We start from the raw sequence: 26,120 nt of genomic DNA, 5'->3' as shown, positions 1-26,120 counted from the left end.
CAGAGTCCATCTCAAGTGCAAACTCAATTTCACTATTTTCAAGGCATGGGATCTTCAGAAAGTACATGACTCCTTATAGTCTTCATTTATAAGAGGGGTATGATCATATTTTTAATTTATATTTATCAATCATAATATGTAAAATTCCTGAGCCATAGTAGGTTCTCAACATGTCTTTTCTTTTGGCGTTTCTCTTTGTTTTTACCTTTGTAGTTGCTTTTGATGGCTGGGGAGTAAAACAGAGTTTCTGGAGATTAATACCCCGAACTCTAGAGTTTGCTGTCTGGCAGCCTACTTCCTATTCTGATCTAAGCACTCCATCTTGCTACCTCAATAGATTGGAAGATGTCTAGTCAGGGTGGAAGAATTCAATTAAGTTCAACTCAACCTAAGATGTGCATATTAAGGGCCTAATCACTGGATAAATAACAGATTGATAGAACTCTGGAGTAAAGAAGTAATCAGACATCTTATGTAATAAAACCCAGAGTAGCCATAGCAGCTCACTTTTCAAAGTGGATTTCCACAACCTAAGGTGCAGAGCAAACCAGGCAACTAATATGACTTGTGTCTGGCACTTGTATGTTCTTTAGGAGATGGATAGAGAAACCCAGCCTGAGTCTGGTCTGCCTGGGGTACAGTGCAGGGAAAGGCGAGGTCTTCATCCTCGCTCAAGGAGGGTATATGTGCTCCTCCAGGGAAGTCACCTGAGACAGCTTTCACAGGTGCACAGGGACCTAGAGAGCACAGAGAGCCAACTGGACCTCAGGCAAATACTGTCAAAGGCCCAAATGAGAGTCAGGCCCATTGCATCTCCTCTCTCTGGGGACCCTCGGGGCACGTTCCACTCTACAAGCCCATGGAAGGAATGACTCTGGTGCAAGGAGGCGGTGAGGATCACCTTGCTCATGGTGAGGGCGTTATTCTTTGCCAGGACGATTTCCGGGGTGTCTGTGATGCATGTGAATTTGAGCTTGTCTGCAGGCTGGCGGTACTTCCTGTCGCTCAGGATTTCCCCGGCTCTCTTCACCTTCTCAACCTCCACAGAGCCAATGGGAACCCATCCAATGCCTCTCAGCCACTCCAGATCAGCCTTGTAGATAGCCTGAAAAGAAATAATGCCAGATACTTAGAGACATCTCCTAGTCTGCCTGGTGCTGATCTCTCTCTCTCTCTCTCTCTCTCTCTCTCTCTCTCTCTCTCTCTCTCTCTCTCTCTCTCTCTCTCTTTCCCTCTCTCTCTCTCTCTCTTTCCATAGAGTCTTACTACATTGCCAAGGCCAGCTTTAATTTCAAGGCTGGAATTCCCCTGCCTCTGCTTCTTGAATTGCTGGGTCACAGGTGTGTGCCACCAAGCTTGGCTTGATCTTGATTTAACACTTACGAACAATGTGTAGTTCTGAATCTTATCAGTGTAAATTTCTAGAAAGAGGCACAGCATTGCCTTACTTTGTTTAGGATGGTTAGTTAAATGTCTTGCCTCTGAAGATAGCCAATACTTGTTGCTTTATTTTTTTTTTTAATTTTTACTTATTTATTTATTTTCGGTGGTACTGGGGGTGGAACCCAGAGGCTTTCTACCTCCGGGCTATACTCCCAGACCCATTTTATATATTTTTTTGGAAACAGGGTCTCACTAAGTTGCTGAGAGCCTCACTAAGTAGCTGAGGCATACTTGTTGTTTTAAAGACCTGTAAACTCTCCTTAATAATGTGATTTCAGTGATAAAAAACCACTTTCAGGAAATTACTGCTTGTCTCCTGAAACAAGGTGTTTGTTCTGCTATGTGATGCTTCTAAGTCAAAGAATGTATATCCTTTTTCTTTTATCTTATCATAAGTTTCTTTTCTTAGAATTCAGATAAAACGACATTTTATCCTTTTTCCATTTTCTTCCTTGAATTCAAATAATTGGTTATGGGATATTTTTAATGAGTAAAGGTAACATTTTTTATGACTTTTATGAACATATTTTAAAACAACGCCACTATTTTTATCATTCTTCCAAATGTGACTATTTAGTCAAAGCCTGAACAAAACAAGAAACAACAATATCAATAAGGTATTGCCTCATGTGTTTCTAGGGAGCTATTGGTTTTGGATTCCTCAGAAAATCATCAAAATTTATATGATTCATTTTTTTTTGTGGTACTGGGGTTCCTGGAAGCCCTTCTACCTCTGGGCTACACTCCCAGACCTATTTTATATTTTTATTTGGAAATAGGGTCTCTTAAGCCAGCGCGGCTGGCTTCGAACCTGCACCATCCTCCTTGTCTCCGCCTCCCAAGCGTGGGGATTACAAACGTGCGCCACCACACCCGGCTGTATGATTCATTTTTAAACTTTTGTTCACAAGTTATAATATCCTCTATAAGTTAGGAAAAAGAATTCAGTAAAAGAATGATGCAAAGAATTCATTTGAAAAATTAAGTTTCTATAAACTGGGAATCCTTAATCTGGTGTGAGTGAACTTGGACAGAAGTTTATTTTCATTGATTTCTAACTGAAATATAGCATTTCATTCAATTATAAGTATAGGTGATGGGTAACAGTAGTGTGAACTCTATGTGTGACTTTGCCGGCAATACACATAATGAGTGTTTGCACATATCATTACAGTTATTGCAGGTATCTGGAAATATTTATGTTCATTGTCTTCTTTTAAATTAGTTACTACAGCCGGGCATGGTGGCGCTCGCTTGTAATCCCCGCGCTTGGGAGGCGGAGACAGGAGGATCACACTGGTTCGAAGCCAGCCTAGCTGGCTTAAGAGACCCTGTTTCCAATTAAAAATATAAAATGGGTCTAGGAGTGTAGCCTGGAGGTAGAAGGGTTTCCAGGAACCCCAGTACCACCAAAAAAAAAAAAAAAAAAAATTAGTTACTACATTCAACAGCTAATTATTATACCCACTGCTATAATTTTTGTTAATTATTAACATTGTACTAACAAGAAACATATTACTACCTAATAGATTTGGTTTAATATTTTTATAATCATATTTCAGTATGATTGATTTCTTTTGAAGCCAATGCATTTATTCTATGCATTTCATAACACTGCCTGAGATGGTATCCATTGGTTTTACCAGACTGTCAAAATATTTCATGGTACAAAAAATGCGGAATTCCCCTTTAAGACTTTTAAAGACACGACTGAGGAACAATAGAGCCACTCACATCACTCTGCAGGTCATAGGCCTTGCGAGCCTGAATGACATCATTCTGATCTGGCAGGCAGGTCCATTCATGTAGAGGATGCTTGTAGTCTATGTCACTCACGAGGATCTGGCACTTCTTGGCCAGCACCACCCCCAGCATGTCCACGGGGCTGCTGTACTTGGTCTTCCACTTCTCAAAGTCCTTCTTGTACTCCCTGTCACTTTGGATCTTGGCAACATGCATGGACCACATCATCTTGGGGTCGTCTTTAATGTTCCGGGCCCCAATGTGGTGGCCCAGCTGCTTGCGGTAGCCTTCCTTGTACTTGTACTAAAGAGAGAGAGAAAAAAAAGAATAAAAGTCTAATTATAAAAATACACACTATTTCTTTGTATTTTTCCCATTGCTATTGGGAAGGCAAAAGAGGAACATCATTACCCCACTCTATAATAGCGGAACCTGGCAGGGCTGAGTCTAGATAGAGAATTCCTTGTCCCCTGATATATTTTTCTTTCTCTATCCTACCAAATGAACGTGTGATTCCTTAATTAGTAAAAATAAAAGATCTTGTACAATCCAATAGAATATCTGCTTAAAGACATGGGTAGTGGGGCACACATAATTCCAGCTACTCAAAGGCTGAGGCAAGAAGATTGCAAGTTCAAGGCCAGGCTGGCAACTTATCAGGACTGTCTTCAAATAAAAAAGGTGTGGGATAGAACTGGAGATGTAGCTCAGAGATAGAACACCCCTGAGTTCAAACTCCAGTACCATGACAAAAGGTTACTTTTTAACTAAAAATGTTTAACAATAATATTTTAGAATATCTTCCTTATGATTAGAATTTACAATGAACCTCTAACCAAGGATATACATTACATTTAAATAGGGGTTTTGTGTCACCAGGAAGTCTCTCCCTTATTAGCCTGTCAACATCATTAAACTCTTACCAAGAGAGAGTCATGTCCTAGTGTTGACTCCATCTATTTTTAAAGTTCAAGATTCACATCATGGTTCATTGTACCATGAGAGGATCATAGCATAGGCTCCTCCAGCATAGCAGCTGGAAAAATGCTTTGTTGATAGAAGAAATGAAGCCGAAGGCATGTGAGAATGTGTCTAGGTTATGGAGCCTTCTAGAAAAAGTCTAGATTCATGTTCTAAGGAGACCTAGTACACTGTGACAGCATGGCCACCTTCTGGGGGATGTTTCTCATGTTAAAAAAAAAAAAAAAAGAACAGAGAGAAGAGGCAAGCAAGTACTGACAAAAAGCCTCACTCCCTTCTCAGTTTGTTCTTGTGTCTTATTCGGGGCATCTCAGTAAGAGAATCTCATTGATTATGAAGGAGAAAGAGTTCACATTTATACTTGCTTTTTTACCTATGATACCAGTCTGTAATTTCATAAACATCTGACCCAGTGACTGCTCAATTTATGAGGCTCAAAAATAAATGTTTTTTTTCTTAAAGAATATGTCTCTTATCTTTGATAGGTAGTATTTTGTGCTTTGCTTTCTCTTCCCCTTCTTTCCTCCACTGCCTTCCTTTCTTCCATTTTTCTTTCCTTCCTTTTTTATTCACAACTATACATATGAAGGAATCGCTAAAGGGAATTGAGACTTGTAGAGATGACTGAAGTTCTGGCAAGAAAAACTCTAAAAGCTGCCATTCATCAACATCTTTGAATAAGAAATGCTCCTTTCAAAAGCATCAACTCACATCGCTAGCAATGTCTCTGGAGGCCTTGGCTGCTTGGATTGGAATAGCATCCACACGCAAGTCGTAGCCTTCCTTCCTGGCTTCCTCCAGAGCCAGTTTGTAGAGTTTCTGTGGGAAAGAGCATCAGTAGTCAGCACGGCTTTCATAAAAAGTGAAGTTGCTTTTTATTAAATTTTCTCTGTCCTCATTTAAACTACTGGAAAAAACCCACAAAGTCAAGGACTCGGGTAAACTTACAGATAACCATGCTTCAAGGGTGCCAAAGGATTTCAAGGCATATGTTCTAAACTTTGGAATTTTATTGATTGGTAAATTTAAAAAATTAAGGGGAAAATCAGCATTTGGTTGCCAATTTTATTTTGCTAGATAAGCAAATGTACTAAACACATGTAAAAAATAACTACTATTGCCATCAGAATGTAAAAAGGAAGTCCATTTTGATACTAAAGAAGAAAAAAGAACAAAGAATATATAAAATTTGGATATATTTGATTTTATAAACAACTCAGTTCAATGTCTTTATTCCCCCTTTGCTCTAGATTATCATCACGGACAAGGATCAATCTGCTTGTAAGTGACACTAAATGACAACCAGAGTATATAAGCAGTGAAACAATACAGGGAACTATTACTTACTGGGTTACAACCTAGTGTCTATTTATTATAGCAGCTGAATTAAGTACAGTTGTACCTCAGTCTCCATAAGGAATTTCTTTTAGGAATCCCTCATCCTCCATACCAAAATCCTTGGATGCTTAAATCGTGTACATAAAATGGCATAGATTTGCACATAACTTACTCACACCCTACCATATACTTTAAATCATCTGTAGATTACTTCTAATATCTAATGCAATGGAAATGCTATACAAGTACTTGTTACACTATATTGTTTAGGAAATAATAAAAAAAAGAGTCTGTACATGTTCAGTACACATGCAATTTTTTAAAGTATTTTTAGTTGAATCTACAGAAGTGGGAAGTGACTTGCATCTACAGATGTAGACCTGGAGGCGGGTGTAGCTGTGATGACCTGATATTCACACTGACCTGTAGGGGAAGGCTTTAAGAATGAAATTATTATTAGAATATTTTTCCATAAGTATTCTCCTTCCTGATAGCCTGGCCTTCTATGTGTACCCACCACATGACTCAAAATTGAATCAAGGAGAACTATCACTCTTACTGACAATGTCCATTTGGAGTATGTATAATACTAAGAGCCAGGAGCAGTGGTGCAGCCCTGTAATCCCAGCAACTTGGGAGGCTGAGGCAAGAAGACTGCAAGTTCCAGGCCAGCCTCAGTAACTTAGTGAGATTTTATCTCAGAATAAAAATTTGAAAAGGCTGGGGATGTAACTCAGTAGAAGAACATTTGCCTAGCATTAGCGAGGCCTTGGGCTCAATCCTCAGTACCAAGCCAACACAACTTCACTAAGGAAAGAGTTACTATAGTACATTTCCCCCTTGGTGCTCATTACAGAAGGAATAGATACTCACATCACTGTAGTTTATTCGGTTGAGTTTGGCTAACATGATTTCTGGCGTGTCGGGCATGACATGGATTGTTTTCTTGTCATTATCCCAGGCTTCAGTATATAAACGCTATTTAGAAAAATGAGAAAAATTACGTTGGTGTTTGCAAATATTTTTCTTTTGATTATGAGCTAGTCATCTCTTTTATACATAAAGTAGAAATAAAATTATTAAAGCTACATACATTTCTAACTTCTTATATTAAAATTCCTTAATTTAGTTTCTTGTTAAAAATGTAAGTTTCAAAACATATAATTGGTTTGCACTATTTAAATATCTGTGTAGAAAAGCACTGTGGATTAATTGCAGCACAGCATTTGAATAACAGTTTAATATTTTGAAGTACCACTAACTATGGTATTATAGGGGGAAATCATTTTAAAATGCATTACAAATCCTACAGTAATCCTTGAAATGGAGTAATATGTCAGGATTTTTACCTTGTTCTACAATGATTTCTAGTGTCTGGCAGTGAGGGGTGAGGACTCACCTTATTCATGTTTAAAGCGTTGTTCTTTGCCAGCACCTGCTCCAGAGAGTCAGTGACACTGGTGAATTTCAGGGTGTCTGGACGCTGGCGGTAGATGTTATCACTCAGTATCTCTGTGGCCCTCTTGGCTTTAATAACCTCCAAGGAACCAATTGGAACCCAGCCAATGCCTTTCATCCATTCAAGGTCTGACTTATACAAATTCTGAAGAAAAAAAGATAAAACATATTCATTTATTAATTAGTATTTTTAGCTTTATAGTCATAAAATGGGTCGTATTTGAGAAATAAAAAGTACTGATGAGCAGATAATGCTTCCAGGATAGTCAACCACTTACTTGTACACAGTATTGAACCATATTATATTTTTTCCTGAGAATTTTTTGGTATAGAGAATTAAACCAAGAATGGTAAAAGTTTTATTTTTTAAATACATTGTCCTACCCTTTAGAGTATTTTAAAATTTTTGCATGGAAACAGTGCTTCTTTTTCTTTGGAAAATGTGTTCTAACAGCCCTAAATAAAACCATACAGTCAGACCAAGAACACATGAGCAATGTAATCACAAACTCTATTGCCTTAGTTTACATCTTCAAGAAATTACAAAATATTGAGTATATATAGAAAATGTGGTAGTATAAAGATAAGAGGTAATAAGGTGGTGTAAAGATATGATCTAGTTAGTCATCTTATTTTACTCTTGATAGTACATGCTAGGTGTTAGTAAGTATTAAATAGTTGGTTTTGAATCCTAAGAGTGTCCCATCAGTAAATGTATAATATGTTTACTAAGGTAATTTAGCAATACACTTTTCTTCCCACACTGTCTATATTACCCTCTGCCAGTACACATACATTTCTACTTCTTTAGCCAAAAGTTGATAATGATATATTTTTGAGGGTTAAAAGCCATCTGATTTCAGACAAAGAATTTATGACTCACTAGGAAGATGTGTGTGTGTGTGTGTGTGTGTGTGTGTGTGTGTGTATATATATACTTATCTCTTTTTTTTTTTTGGTGGTACTGGGGTTTCTGGAAACCCTTCTACCTCTGGGCTACACTCCCAGACCTATTTTTTAACTTTTTTATTTGGAAACAGGGTCTCTTAAGCCAGCATTCGCAGCTGGCTTCGAACCTGCGCTATCCTCCTGTCTCTGCCTCCCAAGCATGGGGATTACAAGCGTGCGCCACCACACCCGGCTATAATACTTATCTTGATAATACTTATTTTCTCTTTAGAAGGAGAAAACAAATTGCAATATTTCAATGGGTAACTCCTTTCAAGCATTCAAATCTATATTGTTTGAAACATGCAAATTCCAGTCCATTGGCAGACATGTCCCAGATCTTGTTTTAACAAGCAGAGACCACACCGGGGATACTCACATCGCTCTGGAGGTCATACGCTTTCCGTGCCTGAATGACATCATTCTGGTCGGGCAGGCAGGTCCACTCGTGCAGAAGATGTTTGTAGTCCACATCACTGACCAAGGTTTGACATTTCTTGGCCAACACGATACCAAGCATGTCCACTGGGCTGCTATACCTTGTCTTGTATTTCTCAAATTCTTTTTTGTATTCACGATCACTCTGCACTTTGGCAATATGGAGGGACCACATCATCTTGGGGTCGTCATGTATAGCTCGGGCGCCGATGTGGTGACCCAACTGCTTACGGTAGGCTTCTTTGTATTTGTACTGAAAGAGAGAATCCAGCATATGAGGAGGAGGCACCAGGGCTGTTCCCTGCTGTTCTTTCTACAGTGATGCTTTTCTGTGGACTGCTTCAGGTGAGAGAGGTTTCCCTCACAGGAGTTTCTGTGGTGCTACACGTTGGGGGGTGCTTACTGCTGAGCAGGGGTTCAGTAGCCTATCACCACAGAAGGACTCCATCGCAATCCCTTAATATATTCTAGAGAATAATATATTGACCTGTGTTAAGAAGTAGACACCAAAATGATAAGCCCCATTGAGTGACAAGCCGTGGCCGTGTCTCAGAAGTCCTGTGAGCAATTCCATCTAAGAGCACACCCGGGGCATATTTGCGTGGTTCAGTGCAATTTCTCCCCCCAGGGCAGTTTGAGAAATAATTTCCTCCTCACAAATCATCCAGGAGGGGTTATTTAAAAATGAGCAAATTCTTTTACTTGTTCACTTTTTTAAGATGAAAATGTTACAGGGATGTGTCACACAACAATGTGAATATACTGAACACTATTTACTTTTTCACTTGTTTGTGTGAAAATGGTTAAGATGGTAACATTTATGTGGGGTTTTTTTTTTGGTCATAATATAAAAATTTTTAAAACTATAAAAAGGGACACTTTTTCTACTCTTGGATAAATTTTATCCAGGAATCTCATGTCTTCAACTTTTGGGTAAAGAAATACTGATTCTGTAGACCCCACAGCCAGGAGAGTCTTAGCCTTCTTGCTATCCTGTCCTCCTTCCTCTGGGGGAGAACTTAATTAAAGCTGCTTCTTCTCTGTTATTTTTGCCCTGAGTGTGTCCTAAGGAGAACTCAGGAGGTTTTATGACTAACTCAGTATATACCCATCTAACTTTAAGTGAGGCATTCATTCCTACTAAGCACAGACCAAAAGACAACCGTCAAAGGAACCACATTCCAATCAGGCTTGGACACTATGGTGGTTGTGGTCCTGGGCAAGTTACCTATTGTCTCAAGCTTCAATTTATGTGCTTATACAAAGAAGTTAAGGGGGAGGATAACTTAAGAGACTTCCTGCTGTATTCCAAAGATGTGATTTCCTACGTAGTGGTGCCTAAGAGTAATCAGTGTGAGGACATGTTCAGCTCTTACGTCGCTGGCAATATCCCGGGAGGCCTTGGCAGCCACAATGGGAATGGCATCACTTCTCAAGTCATAGCCTTCTTTCTTGGCTTCTTCCATGGCCTGGCGGTAGAGGCTCTGGGGAAAAAATAAACACCTTTCAGATACAGAACTCACATGTACCCTAATGTTCTATTTCTGTCAAAGGAGGTCTATCTTTGGGTATAGAACTACACTAGCATGTTTAACTTTACATTTGAAAATAAAACTATTTTACTTTCTACTTTACTAAGTTATTATATGGAAATTCTATATTTAGCAATTTTTTTATGGTACTAGGAATGGAACCCAGGGGCATTCTACTTCCAAGCTACACCTCCAGCCTTATTTTTTATTCTTTATTTTTGAAGCAGGGTCTCACTGAGTTGCAAAGGACCTCTAAGTAGCTGAGGCTGGCCGCAAACCTGCGATCCTCCGGTCTCAGCCTCCCAAATGCTGGGATTACAAGCTTGTGCCACCATGCCTGGCTTAAAAATTTTTTTAAATGAAGACACATAAACATGTAAAGAAAAATCAGTGTTCTGGAATGAACCAGATAAATCATTGACTTGGTCAAGAACAATTGAGCAAGAAGCTATTTGTACAGTGGGATTTCTGGACTGCAAAGATGTGCAATTACAAGTTTAGCAAAGCTGGAGTAGTTCATAAAAAAATGTAGTTCATTGTCCTCAGGCAATTTTGAAATGGGTTAACTTATGACTTCTCATCGAAGTTCTTGCAAATAAATGTTAAGTTATATTGAGCATATTAAATAAATCTAGTTTTTATGGCAGCTTTGGGTTGAGGGAGGAAATTAAAACTTATTAAATAACTATTTTGCACCAGGTGTTTCACTAGGCATTTATATATTTTACCTAATTTACTCATTGTAAACAATTTTCAAGATAGGGATTTTTATCCTTTTTTATAGATGAAGTAGCTGAAGGTAATGAGCATGCAAAACAAAGTTTGAAACAAGTTTTACTTGATAAATATCAATAATTATTTTAAATTAAAATAATACATTTTCAGTTATTAATAGTTAACTATGAGGACTTTTTCTTCTTTTTTTGTTTTTTTAATTTTTTTTTATTGGTGCATTATATTCATACAACTTATTGGGGTAAAAAACTTGTGTGTACAAACATGTACTCATCGCTGATTTAACCCCTACCCAAATCCCACCCCATTCCCTCCCCGTCCCTCCCTCCCTTGCTTGGCTTAGTGATTGACTTCGATATGTTTAAGTACATTGTGAGCTTTAGAGATTTTCCTCTTCCCCCCTCATTTCTCCTCCTTTAGGTTGTCTTGTTTGCTCCTCTTTTCTCCCTAACTCTCACATATTAGGGAAAGCATCTGATTTCTTATTTTTTGTGCCTGACTAATCTCACTTAGCATAATGTCCTCCAGTTCCATCCATTTCCCTGAAAATGATGTAATTGAGTTTTTTTTTGATGGCTGAGTAAAATTCCATTGTGTACATATCCCACAGTTTTGTAATCCATTCATCTGTTGATGGACATCTTGGCTGGTTCCATAGTTTGGCTATGGTGAATTGTGGACTTTTTCTTCTTGATGTGTACTTACTAACTGTATTTGTTAATATTTTAGTCTACCTATTTTTAAGTGATGATATGTATAGTCAATGCAGGATAACAAATATAAAAATAAAACACTAAGCTAATCACCCTATATGATGATTAAATCTGACATTTCCTAAATCAGCAAAAAACCAATGTAGCCAGATCAAGGAAGTAAAGCAAATGGTTTTACCTCACTATAATTGATCTTATTTTGTCTTGCCAACATAATTTCAGGTGTATCAGGCATAATATGGATTTGCGTCTTGTCTTTTTCCCAGGCTTCTGTGTATAAGCGCTATGAAGGATAAAAAGGTTAATGAATTAGATAAACAAAGTTTTTAATTAAGAGATGATGATAAACTCAAAAGCCAGCCTTCTTACTATTCATACTACCTACTGTATGTATTCTTTTTGACCACTTTGATTTGACAAGATATTTATTGTAACTAAATAAAAATGTGTATTAATATTTGAAAAGAAAAAAATTGACATGTAACCAAACGCGCGTGCGCACACACACACACACACACACACACACACAGGCATGTTTTCCTGTGTTTTGAGGTCACTCACACCCCAGTTAGAGAAAAACAAGTATTTTCTAATCATATATACACATCCATACATGTGGCAATAACAAATTTTCTGATGGTTTTGTTTGCTTGCTATTTAATTTTGTTTATTAACTCAAATATGTCTTGATATGACAATTTATATTTCCTTTTAATAAATGGTATAGAGATCTACATCTTACTGGCTTGTTCTACACTTATCTAGATAGGTGCTTAGCAAGAAAGCATAGGTCATACCAAAGAATGGGTAACTCACAGACTTCAAACAGCTTGAACCCAGAACACAGCTGACCTGTCCTTTATCAAGAGATATCAAAGCAGAAATCCTCTCATATATATTTGGAATTTTTACATAAGGGAACAGAGAACTCAACTACATTATTATATTTTGGATAGCAATTTAGTTGGATAAAACAAAAAAAGACCAAATTAATCACAGGTATTCTAAATGACATAGGATGCTGTTCTATTTCCCCACAAGTTGGGGGCTCACCTTGTTCATGTTGAGAGCATTGTTCTTGGCCAGCACCTGCTCCAGAGAATCCGTCACACTGGTGAACTTGAACTTGTCCGGAGGCTGGCGGTAGATGTTGTCGCTCAGGATCTCTGCAGCTCTCTTGCACTTGACCACATCCAGAGACCCGATGGGGACCCAGCCAATGCCTCTCATCCACTGGAGATCTGACTTGTAGACATTCTGGTGACATCAAACACAAAAGTGAATTACTGGAGTTGTTAAGACATTTGATTTAAAAAATGAAAAAAAAAAGACTGGATAATTTTGGCATATTAAACTTTGTATTCATATCTCTTAAAATATGAAGGCAAAATTAAAGTTTCATGACATCATGTGCTTTCTAAAAAAAAGTAGAGGCCACTTTAAAAAATGAGGCAGAGAGATAAAAAACATCATCTTCTGAGGTTTCCATCTACTCCTAGACCACAGTCTATGCATTAGGATGTACCACTACCATGGCACGGTTACCATGGATCTCAGTACTCACGTCGCTCTGGAGGTCATAGGCCTGCCGGGCGTGGATGACGTCGTTCTGGTCAGGCAGGCACGTCCACTGGTGCAGGTAGTTCCTGTAGTCCACGTCACTCACTAGGATCTGGCACTTCTTGGCCAGCACCACCCCTAGCATGTCCACGGGGCTGCTGTACTTGGTCTTCCACTTCTCAAAGTCCTTCTTGTACTCCCTGTCACTCTGGATCTTGGCAACGTGCATGGACCACATCATCTTGGGATCATCTTTGATGTCCCGGGCTCCGATGTGGTGGCCCAGCTGCTTGCGGTAACCATCTTTGTATTTGTACTGAAATGAAAATGGTCATTTAAAGAATAAACATGATTTTAAAAGGTGAGATAGTCTCATTAATTAGAAACTTTATTTATTTATTCGTTTGTTTATTTTGGCACGGGTGATGGAACCCAAGGATGGTCTATCTCCAAGCTACACGCCCAGTTCCTTTTATTTTTATTTGGAAACAGGCTCTTGCTAAGCTGTTAAAGGCCTAGTTAAGTTGCTGAGGTTAGCCTTGAACTTGAGATCCTCCTGTCTCATCCTGCCAAGAACTGAAATTATGGGCATGAGCCACTGTGCACAGCTAAAACATTGTTATTAATTAATTAATTAATTTATTTATTTTTTGCGGGTCTGGGGATGGAACCCAGGGACATTTGACCTCCGAGCTACACCCCTGACCTATATTTTATTCTTTATTTTGAAACAGGGTCTCATTAAGTTACGAAGGGCCTCACTGTTTAGCTGAGGCTGTCCAAGAACCACGATCCTGTTTTCAGCCTCCCAAATGCTGGAATTACAAGTGTGCACGCCACTGGGACAGGCTCTAAAACATTGTTATTTTAAAATTGCTAATTCGCAGGGCATGGTCGCACATACTTGTAAATCCAGTACTTGAGAGGCTGAGACAGGAGGATTGACAGTTTGCAACCAGACTCGGCTACTTAGTGAGGCCTTAGTGAGATCTCATTTCAAAATGAAGAATAAAATATAGGGCCGGGGGTGTAGCTTGAAGGTAAAATGCCCCTGGGTTCAATCCCCAGTTATGAAAAAAGTTGCTAATTCTTGCAAAGAAATGGGATTATCTGTATAACAACTTATCTCCTTATCCTAAACTCTTCTTAGACTTTACAACAATAGTCTAATGGGAAGACAGGCCAAACTATGTAGTCCTATGGTTCATGTGCATAAAGTTTTTGGAAATTAAAGCAGTAACACTTTTTAGAAGATTGATAACAATCTATAAAGCCTTTTCTTCATCATAGGTCAGTGAAACCACTAACCCAGAAATCTTACATATGATTTTAAGATTGCTCTTTGTCACTCCACGGCTCAGCCCATCTGTTGCCCTCCCTCCCATGCCGGGCTCTGATGACTTCCACTGGGTCACTTGACTCCTGAAATGAACTGGACAATGTCTCTGCCCAGTATGTCCTGCTCTTCTAGAGATGAAATTTGGCTGAGGTGTGTTGGGGATTGTTTGAATGAGGAAATGAACTGTAAATGAGGAAGAAAACCTTTTGATGTAGGTGGAGGTAAGGGCCCCCTCTGGATATTTTCCGTCTACTTTATGCAATTATGTCTCACATATCTTACTACATATCTACAGAAGCTGAACTCTCTACCGAAGAGCCCACTTCCTTCAGAGATAGCAGACACACCAATGGGATCCATCATTCTGTTTTTGGTTGTTTTCCTTTGTTCTTCTATTTTAATTTAAAAAGAACTTTAAAAACACTAAAGGTAATTTCTTTCTTTCTTTCTTTCTTTCTTTCTTTCTTTCTTTCTTTCTTTCTTTCTTTCCTTTGTCTCTTTGTCTCTTTCTGCTTTCTTTCCTTTGTCCTAAGAATTAAACCCAGGACTATTCTACCTCTGAGATGCTCAAGCCCTATTATTTATTTATTTATTTATTTATTTATTTATTTATTTATTTATTTTCGGCACTGGGCATGGAACCCAGGGGTGTTCTACCTCCGAACTACACAGCAGCTCTATTTTTTTTTTTTTTGTGGTACTGGGGTTCCTGGAAGCCCTTCTACCTCTGGGCTACACTCCCAGACCTATTTTTACATTTTTATTTGAAAACAGGGTCTCCTAAGCCAGCGTGCGCGGCTGGCTTTGAACCTGCGCGATCCTCCTGTCTCTGCCTCCCAAGAGTAGGGATTACAAGCGTGCGCCACCACACCCGGCAGCAGCTCTATTTTTTATTCTTGATTTTGAAACAGGGTCTAACTAAGTTGAAAAGGGCCTCACAAAGTAGCTGAGTCTGTCTGCAAACCCAGATCCTCCTGTCTCAGCCTCCCAAATGCTGGGATTATAAGCATGTGCTACCACACCAGCTTATTTTTTATTTTAAAACAGAGTCTCAAGCCAGGTGTGGTGGCGCACGCTTGTAATCCTCACAGTTGGGAGGAGGAGACAGGAGGATCGCATAGGTTCGAAGCCAGCCTTGCTGGTTTAAGAGACCCTGTTCCCAATTAAAAAATATAAAATGGGTCTGGGAGTGTAGCCTGGAGGTAGAAGGGTTTCCAGGAATCCCAGTACCACCAAAACAAAACAAAATAACAACAATAACAACAACAACAACAACAAAAAAACAGAGTCTCAGCCAGGTGTGGTGGCAGACGCTTGTAATCCCCACACTTGGGAGGCTGAGACAGGAGGATTGCACAGGTTCAAAGCCAGCCTCAGCTACTTAGTGAGGCTCTCAGCAATTTAGTGAGACCCTGTTTCTAAATAAAATATAAAAAGAAGTCTGGGAGTATAGTCCCAAGGTAGAAAAGCCCCTGGGTTCCATCTCCAGTACAAAAAAAAAAAAAAATCCAGACTCTCATTAAGTTGTAGAAGGCTTACTAAATTGCTGAGGCTGGCTGTGAACCTGCAATCCTCCTGTCTCAGGCTCCCAAGTACTGGGATTGTACAAGCATGCACAATCATCATAACCAGCCACTCAAGGTAATTTTCAAATAAAGAATTGACCAAAAATATAGAACAGGTTTGGGGAAAAGTAGAATTTCTTTGACCAGGCTATACCAATGATTACTCTGCTAGCACTTTCTTATTTCTATTGGGATTACACACTGAACGTATAAAGATAAGCCTTAGGAACTTATCAAGGCCCCCAACAACTTATTGAGACCCTGTTTCAAAATAAAAAATAAAATAGGGCAAGAAGCCGGGCGTGGTGGCGCATGCTTGTTATCCCCGCGCTTGGGAGGCGGAGACAGGAGGATCGCGCAGGTTCGAAGCCAGCCGCGCGCTGGCTTAGGAGACCCTGTTTCCAAAATAAAAATGTAAAAATAGGTCTGGGAGTGTAGCCCGGAGGTAGAAGGGATTCCAGGAACCCCAATACCACCAAAAAAAAAAAAAAAATAGGGCAGGAAGTGTAGTTCAGAGGTAGAATGACTCTGGGTTCAATCAATTTCCAGTACCACACACACAGAAAAAGAGAAGAATTTCTCATAATTACAGATATGAAATTTGTAAGTTCTGGTTCAATTTTATACCAAAGTTTAGAGTGCCTCTCTCCTCAGGTAACTTGGATTTTCAAGTTTTTTTAAATTAAAAATGAATTTTTTTTAGCCGGGCATGGTAGTGCATGCTTGTAATTCCAGCATTTGGGAGGCTGAGACAGGAAGATCACTGTTTGCAGCCAGCCTCAGCTACGTAGTAGGGCTCTTTGTAACTCAGTGAGACCCTGTTCCAAAATAAAGAATAAAATATAGGGCTGGGGGTGTAGCTCAGAGGTTCCATCCCTAATACCACAATAAAAAGAATTTTTAAAAATAATATTTATTTGCTTTAGAAGCATAAGTCCGCATTCTCTGACATCAGGATACATTCTCCCGCCAACCCATCCATGTAAACATTTGGGGTGTTGCCACTTACGTCACTGGCGATGTCTCTGGAGGCCTTGGCTGCCACGATGGGGATGGCATCAATTCTCAAGTCGTAGCCTTTCTGCTTTGCTTCTTCATTGGCGAGTTTATACAGACTCTACAGAGAGAGCGTCACAGGGTTAAAGGAAAAGGTTTGATAGCAACAATCTGGAGATTATCAAGTGACCTATACCGTGTAATTTTTAAAGGATAAGAATAGAAAACAATCTAAATTTTTGACAGTAGTGAAAAGCAATAAGTTATATTATATCCTATCAGAAAAACTAGGTAGTATTAGAAACAAATGAGCTATAACAATGGGTATTAATATAAATTGATACATTGATGGATTATATATACCAATATCAGTTAATACATATTATAATTTGTTGATTAATATAATACAATATCAAAATAGGTAATATAATCTAGTAATATACATTACCCAAAAAGTCAATTCATAAAACTGTTAAGTGAAAAAAAGTAGAACAATATGTTTAATGTTACCAACATACATGTAAAATAAGTACTTTAATTCGTTTATTTATTGCTTCAAATTTTATGACAACTGTTCGATATTTTATAATGTTTAAAAAACAAAATGTAAACTTAAAGTTATTTTGATTGTAATCTTAGCTTTAAGACTTTAAGTTTTGGTTATATTAGTAAAACATATGTCTATAAAATTTCATTTTACTTTTTAAAAAACTATCAGTGTTGATGGAGGATACTTCTTCCCCACACCTGAGGTTTTCTTTCTATAAGCAAAGCTCAATTCGTTTTGCTTGGGTCTTTTTCTATCCCTTTACTCTCCTTGCCCTGGAGAGGTGCAGCAAATTACTGCTTTCTCTGGTGGTGCTCAGTGGGAACACATGGTTCAGCTCTCCCCTCCTCTCAGAAACAATCCTAGTGCCCACCCCTCTCCTCTAAGCGTGGCCTCACCTCTGACTGGGTGAGGCAAGTCACTGGTAAAGAAACCAAATTCCCATGGTTTGGTTAGCAGGCTCACTTAGCTCTCATACAAATATGTGGGATGTGTGTGTGTGTGTGTGTGTGTGTGTGTGTGTGTGTGTGTATTGTACTGGGGATGGAATCCAGGGACATTATACCTTCAAGTTACATTGCCAGCCCTATTTTGTTTTTTTATTTTGAAACAGGGTCTCACTAAATTACTGAGGGCCTCACTAACTTGCTGAGGTTGCCCTCGAACTTTAGATCCTCCTATCTCAGGCTTCCAAGTACTGGGATTACAAGTATGTGCCATGTCTGCTTCAAATGTGTCCTTTAGCCTAACCTTAGTAGTGCAAAAAGTGAGATTTCTACTCCTTTGTTTTTGTTCTCAGTTTTTTTCAGGATCCGAGTGTGGCAGAGGTGCACATTATTAGAGACCTCTTTGGTAGGGTTGCCACATTTAGCAAATTAAAATATGGCACATCTAGTTGAACTTGAATTTCAAGTTAATAACAAAGAATGTGTTAGTATAAATACTGGGTCAACGTTTTATGTAGCAAGCCTACTTCTTGAAAATGCCAAAAATACTACTTAGTCCCATTGGCACCCTGGGAATAGCTGTAAACAGCATAGACAATGTGAATTTGCCTGCAGAATCCTATGACATATTATATTCAAGCCAGAGATTATATGTTGGGTGAGGTGAGTATTCATAAGAAGGAGGTGCATGCACCAAAACAGCTGAGGCCCAATAATTAATGTAAGTTAAAATGTAGAAAACCAAGCAATGATGGCGACTACATAAGCGTAGCACCACGGAGTTTTGTCCCACCTCACTGTAGTTGATTTTGTTCTGCCTTGCCAGCATGATCTCTGGTGTATCAGGCATTATATGAATTTGAGTCTTGTCTTTTTCCCAGGCCTCTGTGTATAAACGCTGCAAAGAAAGTAAGATATTGACTGAAACCATTTGAGGAAGGAATTACAAAAAGTCACATAATAGCAAAGTTACTATTGACCTAATTATGAAAAAGAAGCCAGATTTGGAGATAAGGTAGCCCATTGGAGGTTTGGGTCTTAACACTGGTTTTCAAGGTCAAACCTGAAAATAATAGAAATTACTTAGAGGATTTCAAGGATGCAACTTAAGAGGTAAATGTGACCCTACACTTTGGTGGATAGTTTTAAATCCACTGGTAATTAAAGTATAATAACATCTTTTGGCCTTGTGGGAAGTCAGAGGCAGCTGGGCTCACCTTGTTCATGTTGAGGGCATTGTTCTTGGCCAGCACCTGCTCCAGTGAATCCGTCACACTGGTGAACTTGAACTTGTCCGGAGGCTGGCGGTAGATGTTGTCACTCAGGATCTCTGCAGCTCTCTTGCACTTAACCACATCCAGAGACCCGATGGGGACCCAGCCAATGCCTCTCATCCACTGGAGATCTGACTTGTAGACATTCTGACAAGAGGTAAAGGCAGAAACTGTTCATCAGGATCATAATATTTAGGGCAAAGATGTAAATGGCATCAATGATGAAGCACAATTTCATTTTTCCTCAAAAGATAGAAAACAAGCTCACTGTATTAGGCAGATGTAAGAGGAATTATATTCACAAATGACCCAGAAATGTCTCCTACCCATAATAAAGAGTTGTCAATTATCTCAGCTAGTTAGGAGAGGAGTGATTCTAAGTAATACCTTCTGGCAGTCAGTTCACTGAATGTTATTATAGTATAATGTTCATGAGCACAGGAAAGGATGTCAACTGAGTGGGACACACATGTCCAACAACAGGCTATCAGGGCACCAATTTCAGGTCTGGCCCAGTGAAACACCCTGCAGCTATTAAAATCCTCATTTTAAGAATACTTACAACAGGTAGACATGTTATTAATGTAATATTAAGTGAAGAAATAGCACATAAAACAATGTGGGTAGATAAATTGTATGCACAGGAATAGGCTTTCTTAGTGGTTGGACTGAGCTGGAGTATTATTGTCTTCTATGTATTTTTCATATATTTTGAAGTATGTGTAATGTTGAGAGAGAGAGAGAGAGAGAGAGAGAGAGAGAGAGAGAGAGAGAGAGAGAGAGAGAGAGAATAATGATGTAGAACCCTGATGCCTCAAAGAAGACCTTTGACATCTATAATACTGTTCAAGATTCAGTGTAATAAATGACTATATTATTGGTTCAGGGTCACAGTTCCTTCCCCACCTAGTTCTCAGGATAAGAGAAATGACCTTCTCTTCCAGAATTCTCTTGGCATATACTTTTCATTTATTTTTAGTCTTTTTTTCTGCTTAATATTTTTATATACCCCTAAGTATTCATAACTGCTTTACAACAATGGCATTCTTAGACCTCAGTCCAACTCATCGGAAGGATTTCACCTATAACAGCAAAGAAAATATAAACTCATATTTTGCAGATATAAAGCCTATTTGAATTGTCCTTCTCTGACCAGTCATTGCTTCCTAAACAACAGCCAGAATGAAAACAATAATGTAGTATCGCTCTGGAGTACTTTTTAACTTTTAAATACCTCCCGCATCATTAAGACTAATTGCAATGGGAGAAAGTGAGTCCAGAGATGGTGCCTGACAAATCCATGGCAGGCAATCTGTCAACACTGTCACCCATGGGTGACACCAATCCCTTTTAACTACCTTTTATGTGCAAGCACAGCTTTTCTTCTTGGAGACATTTGCAAAACACGGGGCCGTGTATGTTGAAAGCCACAGAACAGGTGTGGGAGTTATTCAAGTGGGCTGTGCAGTTTCTAGGAATAGCCAATTCATGTACAATTACTGTGGATTTTTCTTTTCCAAAAATCCCCTAAAAATTCCTTTAAATGCCTACAAAATGTGGTAGTTCAGGAAATGTGCTTTTCACACCCAGATTTGAGATTGGGCATGTGCTCCCAGTAGGTGCTAAATTCTGCCGTTATCACATGACCCCTCCATTAAGAGAGCCTCACTAAGGAACAGGTGTCAGACTGCAGCAGCTTATAGATAGAGCTTTTTGATAACAAATAACGCAGCTGGTGTTAGTGCTCTAACCACTAGAACCTCATTTGTTTGTCAAGGAAGTCAACTGCAAATCCCAGGATATTTTATCTTTTTAAGAAACAATTGTTATTTTGCTGGGCGTGGTGGTGCACACTTATAATCCCAGCATTCAGGAGGCGGAGACCAGAGGAACACAGTTCGCACACAGCCTCAACTACTTAGGGAGGCCCTTCACAACTCACTGAGACCCTGTTTCAAAATAAAAAAGACTAAAATATAGGGCTGGGGGTGTAGCTCAGAGGTACAATGACCCTAGGTTCCATTCCTGGAACCACAAAAAAAAAAAAAAAAAAAAAAAAGAAAGAAGACAGAATTGTTATTTATTCCCTCTGGTGGGCCCTGAATTCTAACATTGCATAATTCTATTCCTTTTCCTCCTTCTTTCTCTCTCTTCCTCCTTCCCTCCCTCCCTTTCTTTTTGTGAGATTGAGGATAAACTCAGAAATACTCTATCACTGAGCTACATCCCCATTCCTTTTTAAATTTTTTATTTTGAGAAAGAGTGCTCTCAAATGTGGGACCTACTTGCCTCGGTCCCCCAGTTTTAGTTTTGCTTTTGTAAGACCAGTTCCAGCTTGGAAACTTCATTTGCTTACAAAGACTACTAAAAATACTTAAAGCAATACAACTCTTTGAAGCTCTGATTCAAAGCTCACTTACGGACCATTAAATCTTGACTGGGCCAGTGGGTTGTGTATAAAGGATAACTTTCATATAGTATGAAGTATATCTACAACCATCTCTATGATGAAACTAGACTCACGTCGCTCTGGAGGTCGTAGGCCTGCCGGGCGTGGATGACGTCGTTTTGGTCGGGCAGGCACGTCCACTGGTGCAGGTAGTTCCTGTAGTCCACGTCACTCACTAGGGTCTGGCACTTCTTGGCCAGCACCACCCCCAGCATGTCCACGGGGCTGCTGTACTTGGTCTTCCACTTCTCAAAGTCCTTCTTGTACTCCCTGTCACTCTGGATCTTGGCAACGTGCATGGACCACATCATCTTGGGGTCATCTTTGATGTCCCGGGCTCCGATGTGGTGGCCCAGCTGCTTGCGGTAACCATCTTTGTATTTGTACTGAAATGAAAATGCACAAATCAGGCCTTTATTGTAAATCTTTAAAGGTCACAAATCTGTACAAAATTGTCTTATTTTTGCTGAGAAGCACTAACTCCAGCCAGTATTCTGACCTTTACTCTGAAATTCTATAGGTGCAGTAAAAAAATGAATGGAATTCAACCAGGCATGGTGGTCCACACCTATAATCCCAGTACTTGGGAGGCTGAGAAAGGAGGATTGCAGGTTTAGGCCAGCTTTAGCAACTTAGTGAGACTTTATTTCACAGTAAAAAGGACTGGGGGTGTAGTTCTGAGGAAGAATTAATATACTTATTGTGCCTACTCAAAATCACTGTAGCCTGGTACTATGGAATAGTTCTGGAGTCAAGAAGCACACCCAGTGGGGAGAAGTCACCTCTGGAAGTCAGGAAGAGGCCCAGTGACCCAGGGAACCTGGAGAATTACATCTTAGACACTAAATGCATGCCAGGAGAGGAATACATTGGTGGCAAGGTGTGTTTACTAAGCTGTAAAATGAATGGATGGCTCCTATAAGCATAAAGTATTCTAGGTCAAGAACTGCCCACAGTAGCAACAGAGGAGGATTTCTTGTTTCATATTGCATTCATGCATTCAATGGTACTGGAAAACTGAGGGCATCATTTTGAAAATTGTTTAGTAAAGCTGACATAGCAATGTGACTGGTTAGTACATTCTCCTAATAAGGTCACAGGTTGTAGTTTTAAAAGAGCCAATAAAAATTTTTTTATTCCATGTCTAACCTTAGAACTTAAGCTACACATTCCGCATATGTACTTCTGCTTTAAAAAAAAATTTTTGTGTGTGTGTGTGTGTTAATGGGGGTGGAACCCAGGAGCATTCTCCCTCCAAGCTACACCTCCAGCCTTATTTTTTATTCATTATTTTGAAACAGAGTCTCAGTGAGTTGCAAAGAGCCTCACTAAGTAGCTGAGGCTGACTGCAAACTGCAAACCGTGATCCTCATGTCTCAGCCTCCTGAATGCTAGGATTACAATCGTGTGCCCCCAGCCTCCTGAATGCTAGGATTACAATCGTGTGCCCCCACGCCTGGCTGCACTTCTGATTTTAAAGACAACTGAGTTATTAGAAAGCACAGACAAATCAGTAGGAAGAAACATGGCACAGTAAGAAATGAGATTGTCTGGAGTCTCAACTCTATCACCACAGAGACTTTGATTTAGGGGAATTTGCTTAAATAAGTCACAAAATAGAAATACAGACAACATAGTCTGATGTAATTATGAAGAATAAATAATATACAAAGTTCTTAGCACAGAGTTCTGAATTCTCATTATTATTCCATTGTTTATTGTTATTGGTATAAATCCATTGGCTGTGAGGGGCTCTAACAAACACAAACTAAAGAGAGTCACTAATCTGACATTCCAGCATAAAGAATAGTATATCACCATATTCCTGAATAGTATGCCTTGATTTTTAGAGCAGTGGTCTGTTCCTTAAGAACCTTTGAAGCACCCCTAAAAGAGGATGGCTTCACCCTGGGGGACTGTACCACACAGCCAGGAGCTACTGTTAAGAGTACAAGCTTGGGCCAGAAGCCTCCCTCCGCTACTGACCAACTGTGTTCTTTTCATAATCTTACAAAAGCGAATTGTATTATGTCATATGCTTTTAAAAATATTGTGTACTAAATGCTACAAAAAGCCAAGCCCTGATTCTCACTGTAAGAACTTAAGTTTACGGGTTACATTTTCTTTAGGCACAATGATAATGTAAGTCATAGTGACAGTGACATACATGCACACAGCACTTGGTGAGTGCAAAGCCTTTTTATAAACATCAAATTTTCCATTTCCAGCCAGGCATGATGGCACATGCCTGTAATCCTAGCACTTTGGAGACTGAGGCAGGAGGATTGCAGGTTCAAGACCAGCCTCAACAACTTAATAAGACCTTCAGCAACTTAGTGAGACCTTGTTTCAAAATAATAAAAATAAATAAAAGCACTGGGGGTATAGCCCAGAGGCAGAATGCCCTGGGTTCAATGCCCAGTATCACAAAAACATATAGTAAATTTACAAAATTATATTTTCCCTAAAATTAGCATTCTGAAAAAATCCCCCACAAATACATCAGGATATACTTTCAAAGGTCCAGGAAAGTTCTTTTTAGGGATTTAGTTCAGTGAGAATGTTGCACAGATTGACCACATACTAGGAACAGAACTGACAACTCACATCGCTGGCGATGTCCCTGGAGGCCTTGGCCGCCACAATGGGGATGGCGTCCACTCGCAAGTCGTAGCCTTTTTTCTTTGCCTCTTCATTGGCAAGTTTATACAGACTCTAAATTGTGCCCCCCCCACCAAAAAAAAGGCAGTTAGATGTTGACATTCATATCTAAAAAGTGACATAGGATTTAAATAATTCACTACATTCTCCACAGATAGTACTTATAATAATGTCATTTTTGAGGGTTCCAAGCTTTCTTTACTTTCCCTAAAATTAAGACTTAAAAATAATACCTATGAAGACCATCTTCTTTTATTTGAAAACTTATGTTGGGTTATATATATATATGTACACATATATTTATATATGTACTTTTACATATACAATTACATATATGTTAAATATATTATACTATTTTAAAATTCTTAGTTAAAACAATGAATCAAGTTTGGAAATACTGGAAAAACTAAGCTGAAATTTACAGGCCTAAGTTAGCAAAGAGTAGATAAAATCTTTTTCATGGCAATTAACTGTGTTCGCATCTATTCTGCACTCACTTTGTGTCTGGTTGTTTGGGGGGCCTGTAAAACAAACATGAAGCTGAGACCTCTCTTGGCTTTAGAGCTTCTGGGATAAGGATGAAAGATTGATAACCCATGGAACCAGTTGCTGAGAAGTCAAACCATGAAAGGGGACTTAGCCACATAATTAACAATGAGCTCCAGGAAAGACTCATTTATTCTGAATTAAGAATCAAGGACAATCAGGAAGCCAAGCATGGGTAGGTGGGAGGGGCAGGGAAGAGGTTAAAGATTGGATAGGGGCTAACTGGGAGATGTGTGCATGTATATCTCAAGTTTCTTTTTTCCCATTGAGATGTATGACTACAATGCACCAATAAAAATTTCTTAAAAAAAAACAACAACAAGAATCAAATAGTTCCTACAGTGGGGTGACCTTTAAGTTGGAACTTGAATGATGGGCTGGGTTCTGTGGACTGAAATGGAGCCAAGGGAAGAGAGAATGGTAAGAAGCAGGGCACAGGGGAGCGAATACAGCAGCCTGCTGGAGGATGTAGGTGGGACCCCAGGAAGGAGGGGCAGGACAGGATTGAAATTAATTTAGAGTTGGACTATGAACACCTGAAGCAAAGGTAAGAATCTGGTGTTCAATTATATAGGAAACCAAGAAAAATCTTTGAGGAAAAGAGTGGCATAATCCATTTCTCTTGCATCTGCTTATCCTAAATGGGAATGGAACTAAACAAAAGAATTGAACTAAACTGATAAGGAAAAGACATAGAAAGGTGACCAGGTGGGTTAGGCCCTCAGACAAGGATGCTCTCTTGCTCTGCCTTGTCAAACTATCAGCTGTACTACAGTGGCTCTGAGTTCCTTCTGCAAAGAGAGCAAAAAATTCCAGAAATGCAAAGTGTAGAGGTATGGGGGCTCGTCACCTACTGCAATCCCTGCACATGCAATGTATGCTTTCCTATAACTATGAAGAGCCTCTATTTTAGGTTTCCTGAAAACTCAGTCCTTTATGATTTGAGAGTAGCACTTGATTGTTTTAGTTTTGGTGACAATTAAGAACTACTTATATAAATACTAAAATTATAGTCTGCATCCCCAAAATAAAAGTACTTAAGATGGTGGTCATTCTATCTAAATTTTCTAAGTGATATCTCACAGAAGAGTGATATTCTATTAATCTATGCTGTCAGAGAAATAGTATTCACTTGCTGGAGGCACAGGGCTGAGAGAATAAACAAATACATCAGCTGATATAGTCAGAGATTTGGGCTTACACCTATAGCCTCAATGTAAAAAGAAGAATTTACATAGAGATAAATATCTTTCTTTGAGCTGAGATTTAAATTGCCAGAGGCATAAAGTCAGGATAGAGGAAACCCAGCTTTAGCTCATGTAAGACATCTTGGCACTGATCCCAAATTCATGCGCAGCAGCAGTGCATAGCAGCCAACAAGCCCCTGCACACAGGGCACAGAGAGAGG

General features: G+C 39.2%; 1 protein-coding gene across 2 annotated transcripts in view; it reads right to left on the bottom strand.

The window, feature by feature from the left end:
* The window catches only part of NEB (nebulin), a gene marked incomplete at both ends in the record, with an annotated part of 222,697 nt that overhangs the window by 102,286 nt on the left and 94,291 nt on the right, over positions 1 to 26,120 (bottom strand). For both annotated transcript variants that reach the window (XM_080719851.1, XM_080719850.1), the window contains 15 exons: positions 902 to 1,105; positions 3,178 to 3,489; positions 4,879 to 4,986; positions 6,379 to 6,483; positions 6,905 to 7,108; positions 8,291 to 8,602; positions 9,726 to 9,833; positions 11,508 to 11,612; positions 12,383 to 12,586; positions 12,894 to 13,205; positions 16,803 to 16,910; positions 18,576 to 18,680; positions 19,000 to 19,203; positions 21,580 to 21,891; positions 24,113 to 24,220. In XM_080719851.1, coding sequence (XP_080575977.1) covers positions 902 to 1,105; positions 3,178 to 3,489; positions 4,879 to 4,986; positions 6,379 to 6,483; positions 6,905 to 7,108; positions 8,291 to 8,602; positions 9,726 to 9,833; positions 11,508 to 11,612; positions 12,383 to 12,586; positions 12,894 to 13,205; positions 16,803 to 16,910; positions 18,576 to 18,680; positions 19,000 to 19,203; positions 21,580 to 21,891; positions 24,113 to 24,220 — 2,811 coding nt within the window. The remainder of the gene's footprint in view (positions 1 to 901; positions 1,106 to 3,177; positions 3,490 to 4,878; positions 4,987 to 6,378; positions 6,484 to 6,904; positions 7,109 to 8,290; positions 8,603 to 9,725; positions 9,834 to 11,507; positions 11,613 to 12,382; positions 12,587 to 12,893; positions 13,206 to 16,802; positions 16,911 to 18,575; positions 18,681 to 18,999; positions 19,204 to 21,579; positions 21,892 to 24,112; positions 24,221 to 26,120) is intronic.

The sequence above is a fragment of the Muscardinus avellanarius genome, assembly GCF_963383645.1.
Source record: "Muscardinus avellanarius genome assembly, chromosome: 2".
Taxonomy (NCBI): Eukaryota; Metazoa; Chordata; class Mammalia; order Rodentia; family Gliridae; genus Muscardinus; species Muscardinus avellanarius.
Note: the sequence above shows the minus strand (reverse complement) of the source record. Positions and strands in the feature narration are given on the sequence as shown.